The sequence below is a fragment of the Oryx dammah genome, unplaced genomic scaffold, assembly GCF_014754425.2.
Source record: "Oryx dammah isolate SB20612 unplaced genomic scaffold, SCBI_Odam_1.1 HiC_scaffold_19, whole genome shotgun sequence".
Lineage (NCBI taxonomy): Eukaryota > Metazoa > Chordata > Mammalia > Artiodactyla > Bovidae > Oryx > Oryx dammah.
This window is the reverse complement of record NW_024070203.1, coordinates 80,932,035-80,950,252: the sequence shown is the minus strand read 5'-3', so window position 1 is coordinate 80,950,252 and position 18,218 is coordinate 80,932,035. Positions and strand designations below refer to the sequence as shown.

At 38.9% G+C, this 18,218-nt stretch overlaps 1 protein-coding gene across 3 annotated transcripts in view; it reads left to right on the top strand.

The window, feature by feature from the left end:
* The window catches only part of NDUFAF6 (NADH:ubiquinone oxidoreductase complex assembly factor 6), a 41,893-nt gene that overhangs the window by 8,405 nt on the left and 15,270 nt on the right, over positions 1-18,218 (top strand). The window contains exons 2-5 of one of the 3 annotated variants that reach the window (XM_040261056.1): positions 2,406-2,509; positions 8,188-8,302; positions 12,350-12,472; positions 16,580-16,636. In XM_040261056.1, coding sequence (XP_040116990.1) covers positions 8,246-8,302; positions 12,350-12,472; positions 16,580-16,636 — 237 coding nt within the window. In that variant the 5' untranslated portion in view covers positions 2,406-2,509; positions 8,188-8,245. The remainder of the gene's footprint in view (positions 1-2,405; positions 2,510-8,187; positions 8,303-12,349; positions 12,473-16,579; positions 16,637-18,218) is intronic. The other 2 variants (XM_040261057.1, XM_040261055.1) reach the window with 2 other exon arrangements.

The following is an 18,218-nucleotide window of genomic DNA, read 5'->3' as shown; positions in this document are numbered from 1 at the left end:
ACTCTCACATCCATACATGACTACTGGAAAAACCATAGCCTTGACTACACGGACCTTTGTTGGCAAAGTAATGTCTCTGCTTTTGAATATGCTATCTAGGTTGGTCATAACTTTTCTTCCAAGGAGTAAGCGTCTTTTAATTTCATGGCTGCAGTCACCATCTGCAGTGATTTTGGAGCCCAAAAAAATAAAGTCTGACACTCTTTCCACTGTTTCCCCATCTATTTCCCATGAAGTGATGGGACCATGTGCCATGATCTTTGTTTTCTGAATGTTGAGCTTTAAGCCAACTTTTTCACTCTCCTCTTTTACTTTCATCAAGAGGCTTTTTAGTTCCTCTTCACTTTCTGTCATTAGGGTGGTGTCATCTGGATATCTGAGGTTATTGATATTTCTCCCAGCAATCTTGATTCCCGCTTGTGCTTCTTCCAGCCCAGCGTTTCTCATGATGTACTCTGCATAGAAGTTAAATAAGCAGGGTGACAATATACAGCCTTGACGTACTCCTTTTCCTATTTGGAACCAGTCTGTTGTTCCATGTCCAGTTCTAACTGTTGCTTCCTGGCCTGCATATAGGTTTCTCAAGAGGCAGATCAGGTGGTCTGGTATTCCCATCGCTCTCAGAATTTTCCACAGTTTATTGTGATCCACACAGTCAAAGGCTTTGGCATAGTCAATAAAGCAGAAATAGATGTTTTTCTGGAACTCTCGCTTTTTCGATAATCCAGCGGATGTTGGCAATTTGATCTCTGGTTCCTCTGCCTTTTCTAAAACCAGCTTGAACATCTGGAAGTTCACAGTTCATGTATTGCTGTAAGCCTGACTTGGAGAATTTTGAGCATTACTTTACTAGCATGTGAGATGAGTGCAATTGTGTGGTAGTTTGAGCATTCTTTGGCATTGCCTTTCTTTGGAATTGGAATGAAAACTGACCTTTTCCAGTCCTGTGGCCACTGCTGAGTTTTCCACATTTGCTGGCATATTGAGTACAGCACTTTCACAGCATCATCTTTCAGGATTTGTAACAGCTCAACTGGAATTCCATCACGTCCACTAGCTTTGTTCGTAGTGATGCTTTCTTAGGCCCACTTGACTTCACATTCCAGGATGTCTGGCTCTAGATTAGTGATCACACCATCATGATTATCTGGGTCGTGAAGATCTTTTTTGTACAGTTCTTCCATGTATTCTTGCCACCTCTTCTTAATATCTTCTGCTTCTGTTAGGTCCATACCATTTCCTTCCTTTATTGAGCCCATCTTTGCATGAAATGTGCCCTTGGTATCTCTAATCTTCTTGAAGAGATCTCTAGTCTTTCCCATTCTGTTGTTTTCCTCTGTTTCTTTGCATTGATCGCTGAAGAAGGCTTTCTTGTCTCTTCTTGCTATTCTTTGGAACTCTGCATTCAGATGCTTATAGCTTTCCTTTTCTCCTTTGCTTTTCACTTCTCTTCTTTTCTCAGCTATTTGTAAGGCCTCCCCAGACAGCCATTTTGCTTTTTTGCATTTCTTTTCTTAACTACCTTGGTAGTTAAGAGCTCTCAAATGGTGATGTTAAAAAATTCAACCATGTCTTCTAGATTTATCAGTTTACATGTACTGATTGTCAAACTTTTCCTTCTCTTTGTGTTTGTTTGCTCATTCGTGTATGTTGGTCTGGGCTCATGGGGTCCTATTGCAGTCTTTACTCTCAGTGTTTTTTGTTGCTCAAATGGTGCCCCACTTGGCCACTGAGAACTTCATCAAGCCAGTGTCTCTGGCCTCTGACAGGGCTCTCTATTCTTTGAATGTCTGTTTACTTTCCACTCAAGAAGATGCTCCAGGCTTATCTTGTGTTTTCTGTGCACCAGTCCTGGCGTCAGTCATTGCTTCAAGGAGCCTACGTTTCTTGCAGTGGAGAGATCAAGGTCTAGGTGTCCGTTATGGGGTGGAGGGGCGAATGTCATTGTTTCTAGGCTTTCTCAACAGATGCTGTAGGGAACCATGCGTGAGTGTGTGTGCAGAGACATGGGCACACTCTCTGCGATGGCGCCCGTGTTCTCTGTCTTATGTCTTACCCATATATAAATATGTGTGTATTCATACCAGGACTTATTGGAACTGTTTTCTAGTTTTCTGTATCTGTAGCTCATTTGAATTCTTATTACTAAAACCAAAGTGATTCTGAAGTAGTTAAAATTATGTATATTATATGTCAAAATAAATTAATAGAGATTGATTATTTTAACTGCTCTGGAATTGGAGGCAGATACAATTTTTTGTAATTGTAGAGAAACAGATATAAAATATGAGAAATTTAAGGCCCATTTTGAATTGAAGCCATGTTTCCAGTTCATTTTGGTCAGTATTTTTTGTGTGCAACTTGGAAAGTGAAAACTAATTACCTTTTTTTGCTTTTTGTTACAGGAAACGAGATTATGAAGGCTATTTATGTTCCCTGTTACTCCCTGCCGAATCCAGAAGCTCTGCTTTTGCACTGAGAGCCTTCAATGTGGAACTGGCTCAGGCTGGTATTAAAATACCTTATAAATTATTTGCAAAAAATTGTGATATAATATGTTTAATGCTGAATAATAAAGAACTGTAGTTGTAACTTATATGTTGGACATGCTTAAGGTCTCTGCTGCAGACTTCTTTCTCCTGCTTAACAATTCCAAAAATAAAGGTAGCTAATGAACTTAATGTTTCTGGAAAGACCATTCTGGAATTTCTTTTTCTAAGGATATTTTAAACTATGCAAGTAACATTGCACTTTTGTCTATTAATTGAATAGGTTAATCGGAGTATTACTGCTTATTCTCTACAATATTTGCATAATTTGCATGTATACAGCAGTTCTTCAGAGCACTTTTTGAAATGAGTTTTTAACTTTAAAGGGAAATGGAAATTGAAGTAATTATAGCAAACCCAAATCTTATACTGACTCTTGTCTGAAGAGTAACAAAGGAAGGAGAGAGTCTTCCTTTTATTAGAATGGAAAGAATATGTGCTGAGGTATAAGATAAATTGAAATGGAGAAGAGTGTCATTGAGGGAGTTGAGATAGAATGGCCTTAATTTTCTCTGTAAATTAAATGGAGAGATCAGATACTGAGAGTGAGGGAGCATGGGAGGGTTGGGGGTCTTGAAGAGTGTGGCAAGTTTTGGCGCAGCCTCTCTGGGGAATATGATAGGAGGTGAGCTAGGAGCGAATGAAAGGATGCGATTGTAGCCCTGAGGCATGACGAAGCGTAGACTTGATGAATCTGCAGAGTAATTGGGTCCAGCTGTTGGTCCTTGGTGTATTTCTAGAAGTCATGGTTCTGTGTTTTTTCACTTTATCCTTTTTCAGGTATAAACTACACTTTAGCATCTTAAGTCAGTCACAGTTTAAAAATAATCTCCATTGTGATCTTCCATTATAACTTGAAAATAATAAAAAATTCCATTTTTAATAGATAAATCCTCCATATTTTCCCTAATTCTCTGTCATCTTATAAGAGTGTCTTGCTGCTTTTTTTTTTTTCCAATTGAATGAATTCAATTATGCAGGCATTTTCGATCCTGCACTCCAGGCAGTGTGCCCCTCGTTGCCCCTTGGTCCTGTGGCCCCTTCACAAGACTTCCATCTCCCAGCAGCCGTCTGTCTTACTGTTTGTTTTTGCACACACAGACTGGTTCATTCATTCATTCATTCATTCATTCAACAGGTATTGCCCAAAATATGCTAGGCACTATTTTAGGTACTGGGTTATATAACACTGAGTAAAACATGCAAAATCCTTGGACTCAAGGAGCAAATAAATTCTGTATAGAAAAGTTAAGGAGGTTAGGGAAGGTTTGGTGTAGCAGGGGTTTCCATAAGCAAAAACCTCACTAAGGTAGCATTTGAGCAAAGATTTGAAGGAGGCAAAGGAGTGTGAAATATGTGGCTGAATAGTATTCCAGATAAAAGTAGCAGCAAATACAAAGGTCCTGACGTATGTGTGCCTGACACATTCAAAGAGAAGAAGGCCAGTGTGACACAGCAGAGAGGGAGGGATGGTGTGGGAGATCAGGTCAGAGGCATCTGGGCCAGAAAGCTAAGGTCTTGGAGACCACCGCAGCCACTTTGGCTTTACTCTGAGTGAGACGGAAAACCGCTGGAGGATTCTGAGCAAAGAAAGAGATCATCTCTTGGTCATGTTTTAAAAGGATTACCCTTTAAAATTTTATCTTAGTAAAATACAGTTGGTTTATAATATTAGTTTCAAGTGTTCAACATAGTGATTTGATGTTTTTATAGGTCATACTCCATTTAACATTATTATAAAGTACTGGTTATATTCCCTGTGATGTATAGTATATCCTTGTATCTTATTTTATACATCGTAGCTTGTAGCTCTTACCCTCCTGTCGCTATCTTGCCCCTCCCCTCATCCCTCTCCCCACTAGTAGCCACTACTTTGTTCTCTATATATGTGGGTCTGTCTCTCTTCTTTCCTCGTTGTTATGTTTATTCATTTGTGTAAACTTTTAGATTCTACATGTAAGTGGTAACATACAGTATTTGCCTTTCTCTAATTTATTTCACTATCATCATATCCTATGGCCCTTTCTTGCTGCATATGGCAAACTTTTATTCTTTTTTTTGTGGCTTAGTAATATTTCATCGTGTGTGTGTGTGTGTGTGTAAACCATATCTTCTCTGTCCATTTATCTGTTGGTGGTCACTTAGGTGGCTTCCATATCTTGACTATTGTAAATCATGCTGCTATGAACACTGGCGTGCATATATCTTTTCAAATTAGTGGTTTTGATTTATTTGGATTTGTTATGTTGGTGCAAAAATAATTGCAGTTTTGCATTGTTGAACTGTGTTCTTTGATACTGGAATACATTCTTAAGTGTGGTTATGTTTTACATCATTTTAATGCTCATTTATCACTTTTTTTTTTTTTTTTTGCTAATTATTACTTGCTATTTATTTTATATTGATTTCAGACTAGGGAAATGATGTTAGACAAAAAGCAAGTTTGAGCAATTTTCTTATTCAAGTTCAAAATGGGTTGTAAAGCAGCAGAGACAATTTGCAGCATCAACAATGCATTTGCCCCAAACTGATAATATACAGTGTAGTGGTGGTTCAAAAAGTTTTGCAAAGGAGACAGGAACCTTGAAGATGAGGAGCGCAGTGGCCAGCTGGCAGAAGTTGACAACCACCAACTGAGAGGATCATGGAAGCTGATCTTTTTACAGCTGTACGAGAAACTGCGAAGAGCTCAACATCAACCGTTCTGTGGTTGTTGGCATTTGAAGCAAATTGGAAAGGTGAAAAAGTTCAATAAGTGTGTGCCACATGAGCTGACTTCAAATCCAAAAATTGTTTTTTTTTAATTGTCCTCTTATTCTGTACAAGAAACCATTTCTCAGTTGGATTGTGACATGCAATGAAAAGTGGGTTTTATACGACAGCTGGCGATGACCAGCTCAGGGGTTGCACCAGCAGTGCGCTGGGGCTGTCTCTTCTCCACATTCATGCCAGCATTTCTTAATTTGTGGTCTTTTTGATGATAACCATTCTGCAGATGTGGGGTGATGTCTCCCTGGTGCTTAGTGATGTTTCAGCCCCTTTTCATGGACCTCTTGGCCATCTGTATATCTTCTTTGGTAAAGTGTCTATTTAGGTCTTTTCTTTGTTCTTTTGATATCAAGTTGTGTGAACTGCTTTTGAATTTTGGATATTAACCCCTCAAAGGATTATCATTTGCAAATATTTTCTCCCATTCAGTAGGTAGTGCAAATGTAATTATTGATAGGTGTATACTTACTGGACTTACTATTACTTGTTTTCCAGTTGTTTTTATAATTTTTCTCTGTTCATTTCTTCATTTTGTTTCTTCCATTGTGATTGTATAATTTTCTTTTGTACTATGTTTGGGTTGCTTTCAACTGGTTTTTGTGTATCGTAGGTTTTTATTTTGTGGTTACCATGGGGTTTGTATATGTTTTATACAGTAATTATATCTACTTGACTTAAACTAGTCTTTTAAGTTCAAACACATTCTAGACAATTTTTACTTCCACCCCTCATATTTTTATGTTTTTGTTATTAAAGTTGTCATCTGCATGCCTGTCTCTTTACCATTTATTGTAGTTATGGTTGCTTTTACAATTTTTTAAAAAATCTTCATACTAGCTTATTTAAAGTGGTTGATCCACCTTCTTTACTGTAAGATTTGTCAATACTAGTGGGATTTTTTTTTTTCCTCTATGAATTCTTGCTGCTTATAATCTTTTGTTTTCCACTTGAAAAAGACCCTTTGATACCTCTTGTTGCTTTAGTACTGGTAAACTCAATTTTTGCTTGTCTGAGAAGTTCTTTACCTCCTTCAGTTTTGAAAGATAACATTTCTGGGTAGAGTATCCTAGGTTGTAGGTTTTTTCCTTTCAGCTGTTTAAATATATCATGCCACTCCCTTCTGGCTTTCATAGCTTCTGCAGAAAATATCAGCTGATAGATAGCCTTACAGGGATTCCCCTGTGTTTGACTCTCTGTTTTTCTCTTGCTGCCTTTAAATTCTCTTTAACTTTTGCCATTTTAATTATGATGCATTTTGGTGTGGGTCTCATTGAGTTCATCTTGTTTGGGGCCCTTTGAGCTTCCTATAGAAATCTGTCTCCTTCAACTTCAAAAAGTTTTCAGCCATAATTTTATCAAATACATTTTCTACTCTTTTCTCACCCTCTTCTGCTGGGATCCTTATGAAGTGAGTGCTAGTACACTTGATGTTGTCTTAGAGGTCCCTTAAACTATCCTCATTTTTTAACATTTGTTTTTCTTTTTGCTATTCTGATGGGTGATTTCCATCCCTCCCCCTGCCCCCGCCCGTCACTTTTGTGTTCTCTATCGGCTAGTCTGCTGTGCGTTCCTTCTTGTGCACTTTTCATTTCTTTAATTGTATTCTTCAGCTCTGTATTCTTCAGTTCTTTTTAATATTTTCTGGTTCCTTGTTTAAATTCTTAGTGTGTTCATGGATTCTTTTTGCAAATTTAGTTAGCATTCTTTTTACTGTTACTATGAAACTGTATGGGGTAAATTATTTATCTCTGTATCACCAGGGGTTTGTCTCAGCTTTTTCCGCTTACTCTTTCGCTTGAAACATATTCCTTTGTCTTTTCATTTTGTATAACTTTGTATGAAATTAGGTGAAATGGTTACTTGTCCCAGTCTTGAAGGGGCGTCCTTTTGTGGGGCTATCCTTATACAGTCTGTTTGTGCCCAGTTATTTTGATGGGAGAGCTGGATCTGAAGTGAGCGTAGGTCACGTCTTCTCTTGGGGTGTGCTGGCAGCTACCACTGTGGTGGGAGGTAGAGCTAAAGATGAAGGGGCTATAGCTAACCCAGGTGTAAGCTGGGCCTTTTCCTGGGCTCCTCCAGTGGCGGTCATCCCCTTGTCTGGGGGTGATCAGAGCTCAGGGTCCTAGACACAAGCTCTAAGGGTTGGTCTGAGCTCTCAGTGTGTGCACTCCTCTGGCAGGGCACCTCAGCCCTAGTGGAGATCCAGAGGGGCTGCGGCAGGCAGCTGAGTGGGCTGGGGTGCCTGCTGGAACAGTCCCGGAAGCCACGCAGAGCCCTGGGCAGTTTTTAGCCTGCAGTGTGGCATGCGTGCTGGCTCGGGTCCAGGCTGGCTTCCTTTTCTCTCAGTGTGTGCACACTCCCTGGCAGTGATAGCCTTTGCCTTAGTGGAGGGCAGTGCTGGACAAGAGGGGCTGGAGCAGGCAGCTAGTCAGAGCTGCAGGCACTTTTCCGTCTGCAGCCTTGATGCAAATCCTGGAAGTAAGTAAGCTTGTGCAGAGTCTCTGTTTCTCACAGCCCTCCAGTAGGTCCCCCTGGTTTTCACACCAGCGAAGGGTGATTGTCTTCCCAGGGTGGATCCCTGAGCCTGTGTGTGATATTCCGCTCCTCTTCTGTGTCCCCTGCTAAGGGCCCAGGTCCCAACCTCACATGTGTCCCTCCCTTCCTGCCCAGCTCCATGTGCATTTTTCTTTATAGCCTTGGTTGCCGAAGAGCCTCTCTTTGCCAGTTTCCAGGTTGTTTTCAGCGATGTAGATGTATTTTTGATGTGTTCACTGGGGGAGAAGTGAGCTCAGTGTCCTCCTGAAATGCTTAGTCTTTTTAAAAAAAGTTTTTTTAACTTATTTTTTCTTCTCCCTTATGTTTCTTATAGGGTACTGAATATAGCTCCCTGTGCTGTATGATAGGACCCTGTTGTCTGTCCATCCGATATGCTCGCAGCCGCTAGTCCCAGATTCCCAGTCCATCCTCCCCCTTGGTACCTACAGGTCTGTTCTCTGTGTGCACCTGTTTCAGTTTTGTAGATAAGTTTATTTGTGTTGTATTTTAGATTCCACAAATAAGTGGTATCACATGGTATTTTCTTTGTTTTTCTGACTGACTTCACTTAATCTGATAATCTCTGGGTTCATCCATGCTGCTGCATATGACATTATTTCGTTCTTTTTTATGTCTAACATTCCATTGTATATATGTGCCCACATCTTTAAAGGATTACTCTTGATGCTCTATTTAGAATAGACCATATGCCATGGGATCTGAACTTTAAACATTGAGAGAGACCCACTCAGCACCAAGACCATTATAAAAAATTTTTTTTATTTGGACATACTTTCATGTGCACAGGAGTAAGAATAGTACAGAGAACACCGATACGCCCTTCTGTTAATATTCGGCCCCATTCACTCTGTCGAGTTGTTCCCCTTCTCTCTCTCTCCCTTCCTTTCTCTCTCCCTCTCTTTTTCTCTCTCTCTATATACACAAACACCTATATGCACACACATTCATGCGCTGTGTTTCTTTTTATGAATCATTTTACTGTAACTTGACTATGCCATGGCCCTTTACTCATAAACTTGAGCTGTATTTCATTAGCACAAGAATATTCTCTTTCATAACAGTTACCAGTTTGAGTAAATTTGAGACAGATACACTAGTTTTATTTAATCTGCCTCTGGTTTCCAGTTTTGTCAAATGATTGAATGATGTTTTTTATGGCATCTTTAAACCCTTCTGTACAGGATCCAAACTAAGATCACGTATTACATTTAGCTTTCATGTCTCTTTTGCCTCCTTTTATCTGGAGCATTTCCATAGCTTTTCTTTGTCTTCTATTAAACACTGACATTAAAAAAAACATATTGTTCCTTTAAAAATCTTGAATATGTCTCATTTGGAGTTTTTGTCACAATTATATTATACATTTCTAACCTAATACTTAACTGTCTTAATGGTGTGTGTCCTTCTCCGGGAATCACAATGAGGCATGACATGTCTTTGTGCCTCTTATTTGTGATACCGATTTTGGTCACTGGTCAAGATGTTAATATTTTTTTCCTGTTGAATGTGAGGAGGCGTTTTAAGACCATGGTCCTCATCGAAATTTACCTCATATACGGCCAATAGGTACATGAAAATGTGCTCAGCATCACTTTGAGAGAAGTGCAAATCAGAACCACAATGAGGTGTCACCTCACACCTATTAGAATGCTGCTAAGTCGCTTCAGTCGACTGTGTGACCCCATAGAAGGCAGCCCACCAGCCTCCCCATCCCTGGGATTCTCCAGGCAAGAACACTGGAGTGGGTTGCCATTTCCTTCTCCAATGCATGAAAGTGAGAAGTGAAAGTGAAGTCTCTCAGTCGTGTCCGACTCTTAGTGATCCCATGGACTGCAGCCCCCCAGGCTCCTCCATCCATGGGATTTTCCAGGCAAGAGTGCTGGAGTGGGGTGCCATCGCCTTCTCCAACCTATTAGAATAGCTGTCATCAAAAAGACAAGAAATAACACACGTTGAGGCTGTGGAGTAAATGGAACCGTTGTGTGCTGTTGGTGGGAGTGTAAACTGGTGCAGCCGCTGTGGAAAACGGTATGAGGTTCCTCAAAAGATTGGAACTACTACGAAATCTAGTAATTCCATTTCTGGGTATTTAGCCAAAGGAAATGAAAACACTAACTTGAGAAAAATAGTTGCACCTCCTTGTTCATCACGGCATTATTTACAGTAGCCAAGGCATGGAAGCCACCCAAGTGTCCGTTGGTGGGTAACTGGATAAACGAGGTTTATCGGGACTTCCTGGTGGTACAGTGGATAAGAATCTGCAGTACAGGGGCACGGGTTCGATCCCTGGTCCAGGCAGATTCTACGTGCCGTGGGCAAGTGAAGCCTATGTGCCACAGCTGTTGAGCCCACGAGCTGCTGATCCTGAAGCGTGAGCGCCCTCGAGCCTGCCCAGGGCAACCCCTGAGTCCACCTGCTGCATCTGCCGAAACCCGGCCACCTTGGAGCGTGTGCTCCACCACGGAAGCCACCGCAGTGAGAAGCCTGTGCGCTGCACCAGAGTCACCCCAGCTCACTGCAACTCGGGAACGCCCGTGGGCAGCAACGGAAACCCAGTGCAGCCAAAAATATAAGTACGTAAATATATTTTTAAAAAAGATGAGGTGTGTCTACACAATGAGTTATTACTTCCCATAAAGAAGAAGGAAATCTTGCCATTTGTGACAACACAGATGGACCTTGAGGGCTTCATGCTACGTGAAATGAATCTGACAAAGACAGATACCATATGATCTCACTTATATGTGGAATCTAAAGCAAAAGCAAAACGAACAAAAACTTCCCAAGCCCGTAGATACAGAGAACAGATCGGTGGTCGCCAGAGGCAGGGTTAGGAGATGGGTGAGATGAGTGATTGTGGTTAAAAAGTAGAAACTTGCCACTGTAAGTAAATAAGGCATGGGCATGTAATGCACAGCTAACACTGTTACTATGCATTTGAAAGTTGCTAATAGAGCAGATCTTTAAAGCTCTTGACATACACAGATTTCTAATTTTGTGTGGTGATAATAGATCTTAATGATACCTATGGTGATCTTTCACAATATTTAGGTAGGTAGGTAGGTTTAGTCGCTCAGTCAAGTCCGACTCTTTGGGGCCCTATGGACTGTAGCCCACCACGCTCATATCAAATCATATTGTGTATTTAATGAAACTGTTATGTGTCAATAATAGCTCAGTTAGAAATAAATTTTCCTCCTAGATTTAGCATGCATTGATGATTCTTGCCAGAGCTTAACAAGGCCATTCTTAATCAGTAGTAAGTTAGGGAGAGAGTCTGACAGTCTTCTTTTAAAAAGTTAGTGAATAAACGAGTGAGTTTATTTAAATGTATCACAGTAAAATTCACTTTTTGTGGTATATAGACCTATAGGTTTTGAAAACTGCTTTAAGTCCTGTAGATACCATCAGAGTCGTGATACGGAACAGTTCCATCAGCCTGAGTGATTCCTGTATGCGTCCCTTTGCAGTCAGCCCCTAGCCTCACCACAGTCTTCTCCATGTTCATGAGATAAGCATCTACCTTTTTGAGCCATAATTTCTGTACTTGTAGAATGAATGTGTTGATAAGGACCCTGTGAGTTTGTTCTGATGATTGTGATCAGGTAACATCTGGTACAGTACCTGCACAGGGCCTGGAACTTGTAGACATGTGATAAATAATATTTCCTTCTCTGCTTCCTCTGAAAAGCCTCTGGTTCTGTTTCCTAGGTTTATGGTCAGACTTAAAAAATATTTTTGTTATCACTAACCAAGTGAGGATTGTTTTTCTTTGCTTCCACTTAATTTTTTTAAAACTTCATTGGAAAATTTCAATCATATATAGAATGAAGTATATCCATATACAGAGAGAGAAATATAATGAACCCTCATGTACCCCATCACCCACCTCCAGCTGTTACCTGCTCATGGCCAATCTTGTTTTTCATCTTTACTCCTCAGCCACATCATCCCCACCTCCAGGTTATTTTGAAGTTAAGTTTCAGATGAATTTTTCCATCTGCAGATACTTCAATTTGCATCTCTAAAAGAATTCACTTAAAAAAATAACACTACTATTATTATACATTAAAAATTTAAAAATAGTTCCTTAATATCATTAAACATCTGGTGTTCAGATTTTCCTAGTTGTCTCTCTCTTTAAATCTGGATTCAAATAGGTCTATATGTGACTGGTTGATCTTTCTTAAATTTCTTTAAACAAAATGTCCCCCCTCCTTTGTTTTTCCTTATAACTTTTTTAGAAGAATTGCTTGTATTTTTGAATGCAGACCTTGAGAATATTTTTGAATAAGCACCAAGTAATCTGTAGCTTTTACTTAGGTAACTCATAATGGTGACAATTTAACCGATATATAACTTCAAGGAAAAATTAAATGCAGAGAAGACTGAATTATATGATTTTGCGGTTATAAATAGTGATTTCTGCAACTCTGAGTAGTGCGGTTGTTAATGTTTTTAAACCCTGCTTATAGATTAAGGACACTGTCTCTGAGAAGACAATTGGACTGATGCGAACGCAGTTTTGGAAGAAAACTGTGGATGATATATATGGTGACAAGCCACCACATCAGCCTGTGGCCATTGAACTGTGGAAGGTAAAACAGAAACAGCTGCTCTTCATTTGTAAGAATGTTATTTAAGCATACTTTTTGTTACATACAAGTTGGATAGTGGCAATGGGGAATCTATCCAGAAAATATTCTTGGGCTCATGTAACGTTCAGATATATATTAGTTTTGACAGAATTTAAAATCATTAACAAGTAATTTGCACACATCTTTAGTGTGTTTATTAAAAGAAGAAAGAGGAATTTTGTCTGTTTATGTTATAAATTGTTTTCCACATGTTTGGTTGCAGAATTTAAACCCTACAGATTTTGAAAGAATGACAGGTGAATCTTCTGTCTGCCAAGTAGCTCCTTATTCCAGTGCTTTAGTTCATACTCTGGACTGTAGATCCATTGATCTTTTGTGCTCTTATCATTCCTAAAGCTGCCTTGTCTAGTTTCATAGAATTGCCTCTTTGTTGATGAAGTTTAGGTATCTGAGAATGGAAGCCTATGGGCGAGGTTGTTATTTGTACACTAAGATGTATTTAGTAGTTAGTTTTACATTAAAGCTCTGTGGACTCCTCATTCACAACTAGCCTTACACAGTTTAAAAATACATTGAACTAGCAGCAGAGGACAGGGTTTGGGCTCCTTTTGTCATTGATCTGCGCCCCCATTGTCATATCGTGAGTGCCAGAAGACAGCATCTGTCCCAGGAACCTCTGGCAGACCTGACCGGTACAGGTCTGTGCCCCAGCAGAGGCAGGCCCCTTTTCGGGGCCTCAGGTTGACTTCACAGAGCCTCAGTAATTGGAGAGCCAGGCCCCTCCAATCAGGGACTGGGAAGGAAAAGTGGATGGGAAGCTCAGTAATTGGAGAGCCAGGCCTGTCCAGTCAGGGACTGGGAAGGAAAAGTGGATGGGAAGCTCGTTTCCCTTTAGTCATCCCACTTCAAGACCTCATCCTGGCTGACTCAGTTTAGAGGAAAGTTTCTCCAAAATCCAGAAACTACTTATTTTATATGCAAACTTGACTGCATTAGAAGTTTATGCTAAGACTTGTGTCAAAGATTCTGGCCTTTGTCAGAAAATAACTTGAAAGATCAGAGATTTATTTAGCATAAATTTATCTTGTCTTAGCTTCACTTAAGTGCCAAAAGACATATCTGAATTATAGGATGTTTACATGTATGCCAATTTGTCCAGTTTTAAAAGCTGCTTAAATTTTGATGATTAATGTTGGCCAGCTCTCTGATATGACAGGTATTGCAGATTAACATGAACATTTGAAAGAAGCAGGTGGTGTTCAGAGTGGTTGTCCTGACTGTGTGTCTTCTACTTCTCTCCCCATTCTTCTGGAGCACGTGCTTATTGCGCCACTGTCCAGTCAGACTTGCCGTTGATTGCTTAAAGAGCTTCGGGTTCTTTAGAAGATTAAGTAGGGGAACAGAGCACATTCCTGCTGCGCTGTTCCATTGGTGCTTTCAGAGCACAGAATAGATGAAATTCCTATAATTTCTAATAATTATAGCCATGATTTTTATTCCATTTGGCCTCTATTTCCAAAGTTTTGATACCTTTATTCAACAGGTTTTCAGCTTCTTATAAGTATTTTTTTTTATCTTGATCTCTGATGTCCTTCAGAGTCAGACAGAACTCTGTTTGTGATCAAGGAACTGCAGCTGTTAACAGCGTCAGTCTTGAGTAAATAGGAGTCTGACTTTTCAGTGGTTTAGTATCTACTGAGTACTTTTATGTGCCAGGAATGGTGCTTGATAGTGTGGTTATAAAGATCAAACAAGCCCTGCCCTACGCAGACATGTACAAAACAAAATGAGAGCAAGACTGAAGTGACTGAGGTATCCCAGGCTGATTCTTGGAACTGGGGAGAGAGGCCTGCGGGAGTGCTGCTGTGCAGTTGTAACAATGCTGAGAGCACTTCCAAACCAACTCTTTGCAGCCCTCCTAGCTTCTGCTGCGTTCCTGTCGGGCAAAGTGGGCTCCATTCTGCACACTTCCATCCTTCGCCCCATGGATATGTATTGATGAGCCTGCCAGCCTTTACATTAATATCAGTGACATCTTAGAGTCTCAGTTGAAATGTAGGATATCCTGGAGACTTTATGTTTCACTACTATATTTCTTGTGAAAATATATTATACTTAGTGTTGACTTGGCAAAAAAGCAGTGTTTACCTTATTTGGAAATAGCTTCAAAATTTCAGGAAGGTTACAAAATTAAAAATCTTGCAAGAACACTTCTATGTTGTTCACTCATATTTACCTGTTGTTAACATTTTATACTATTTGTTAATCATTTGTGTGTGCTCACTCGTGTGTGTGTGTGTGTGTGTGTGTGCTGGCATGATCTCTGTATATTTTCACACATAGTTTTTTTAAATCATTTGAGTATAAGTTGCATACATCATGTCCCTTTATTTCTCATTACTTTAGTAATTTCCTAAGAATACAGACATTCTCTTTAACCAGAATAGTTACTGACTTTAGTAGATTTAACTTTGAAATAACTTTCATCTGATTTTCCGTTCATATTCCAATTTTGTCAGTTGACCTAATAATATACATTAATGTATTTTTCCCCTCCAGTGTAGGATCCAGTCAGCTATTTTTCAGTCATATCTGTTTAGCCTGCTTTAATCTGGAACATTTCCATAGCTTTTCTTTGTCTTCTGTGACATTGACATTTTTGAAGTGTATAACATCTTTTTTTTTTTGTAGTAGAACATTCCTCATTTCGGATTTGTCTAATGTTTTCTCCTGCTTAGATGGTTCAGGTTATGCGCTCTTGGCCAGAATACTGCATCGGTGATGTATTCTCGGAGTGTCACATCTTGGAGACACATTCCATCTGTCCTTTATTGCATTGTTCATTTTCATTGACATTCAAGATGTTGCCCGGTTCTCCCAGTGTGTAGTCTACTGTGTAATTAGAATTTCCCTTGCAACTAATCAAGTTTAAGACAATGCAAATATCCTGCTCCCCATCAGTTTCCTGTGAAACGTAACGTTCACTGATGGTTCTTATCCAGTCTTTACTATTATGATTACAGAATGATAGTGTCCCAACTCTAATGCTCTGTTCACATTTACCACCTGGCACACTACTGTAAGCAACTGCTCTCACTCTCCTATATTATTTATTTATTTAACTATTGGTATAAACTCCTGAATTTCTTTTTTTCCCCCAGTACTTTATAAATCATTGCTTGCATGCATGCTCATTCTTTTAGTTGTGTCCAACTCTTTGAGACCCTATGGACTGTGGCCCACTAAGTTCCTCTGTATATAGAATTTCCCAAGCAAGAATACTGGTGTGGGTTGCCATTTCCTCCTCCAGGGGATCTTCCTGGCCCAAGGAATGAACCCACTTCTCTTATGTCTCCTACATTGGCAGCAGATTATACCTCATTACTGTACTTAATTATTTGGTATTCATATAGTCCCATATTTGGACAATGAGAGTCCCTTCTAACTGGCTTCTGTGTCCTAATATGCCTGTCTTTTTTTTTTCTTTTTTTGCACTTTCTATTTTCTGGCACAATAAAATGGTTTAGGATCCTCTTGAATCTCCCTTGTTCCAGCTCTGGAATCCCCCTTTTTAGAGCCTGTTTCCTTGGATGGAAATGGTATTAGAGACCAGGATCTAAGCACTAAGTGCGCTCTTTCTTAATGGAGTGTCTTTACTTGTAAGATAACACTGTACCCTACAGATTGTTTTCTTTGGAGCTGTATTGGCCTTTCCTATTTTATAAAGTGGTTATTTTCATTAAATAGGGTCTTCATTTTATGGGAAAAAAGTTTGTAATAAGCATAGAAGTCGAGGCATACCACAGAGAGAAGCTTGCTCAGCTTAATTCTTGTTTTTTTGTTTGTTTTGAAAGTAGATTCACTAATTACTAATAGTATAAGGAAAAGAGGAAATATATAAGTATAAGGAAATACATAAGTATAAGGAAATGTTTTAAAATGTTTTCTAGGGACATTTTCTTTTTCGCTAGGTTTTTAACATAGCTGTCTGGTGATGAATTATTACAAATGTTCCCTGGCCTGCTTTTGTATTTGGTTTATGGTATTCAGGTCTACAGAAGTCATTTGTAGTACTTTCCAAAAACTTAAAACTTTTTTTTTTTTTAGGCTGTCAGAAGACATAATCTGACTAAAAGATGGCTTATGAAAATCATTGATGAAAGAGTAAGTTGCAATTGCTCAAGTCTTGTTTTTTCTCCTCTTTTAATCCTTATGCTAATTCTTTAGGGAAGAAATGTTTTAATAAGTATACTAATATTTTGGAGGAAGGAGACTTTTAGAGAACTATGCCATTTTATCTGTTCTGCATCACTACATACCGCCTACCTCAACTCCTACCCCTGTGCATGGAGACAGACAGGCAAACGGCGTCCAGGCAGAGGCATGCGTGTACATATCATACTCTACCATTTTGGTGTTTTTAAGTAAACCCCAGACATGTTATCATTTGATCTATAAATAAAATGTGTATAAAACAGATAATCAACAAGGACCTATTGTATAGCACAGGAAACTCAGTTCTGTAAAAACCTAAATGGGAAAAGAATCTGAAGAATAGATGTAAATATATGTATAACTGAATCACTTTGCTGTGTACCTGAAACTAACAAAACATTGTAAATCAACTCCAATATAAAATAAAAATAGAAAAGAAGAGGCATGTATAAAATATAACTATAATATGATAATCAGACCTTAAAAAGTATGGATAATTCCTTAATTTCATCAAAACTAGAATAGTTGTACACATATCATTATATTCATCCAGTGCTTGAAGCTGTGTCCAAACAGAGTGAATAAAGAAAGTCTGATGGTTCTAGCAAATAGAATCGTACACTTAGAACTAAGTTCTAGTTCCAGCCAGGCTTGCAGGTTGCCTGATGGCTGGGACTGATCTGTGTGATCTTGCCGACACGTTGTTGGCTGAGTGTCCTTGACCTAATATTTGTCATACACTGTTGTCATGAAAATGTAAGTTTATTTGGATACAATCTGTTAATAACCGTAGGCTACAGTAGTAATAATATAAGCCAAAATGAGATAATGACTTTTACATTTAAAAATTCTCAATTGGCTTATAGAATTAATTAGTATGAAGAAAGTCTGGTTTTCAGATATCTTCTGTTTTTATGATGTAAGAAAATGTGAGAACTCAAGACAGATAATGGAAAATCTTTTTTTTTTTAATGAAAAAACAAAGCAGTTTTTCCATTGTTTAATGGCAAATGGCATTTGGCATTTGCATAGAAGGATATATAAAAGTAAAAGATTGGATCAGTATTCATGCATTGACCTATAGATTCAATGCAGTCCCTTTAAAAATTCCAGCTGCTTTTTTTTTTTTTTTTTTGCAGAAATTGACAAGTTGATCCTAAAATTCATATGGAAATGCAAGGGACCCAAAGTCATCAAAAGAATCTTAGAAAAGAATAAAGTTGAAGGACTCATTTCCAAATTTTGAGACTTGACCACAAAGTTAGAGTAATTAACTGTGTAGCATTGGCACAATAGACATATTGATTAATATGTATTGATCATATAGATCATGTATATTGGCATGGAATAGAATTGAGAGTTAGAAGTAAACCTATATATTGATAGTCAACTGATTTTTGACAAGGGTGTGAAGATAATTCAGTGGGGGAAAGAACAGCCTTTTCAGCAAACAGTGCTGGGACAACTAGATATCCACATGCAAAAGAATGATTTTGGTTTCCTACCTCATTCCATGTATAGAAACTAACCC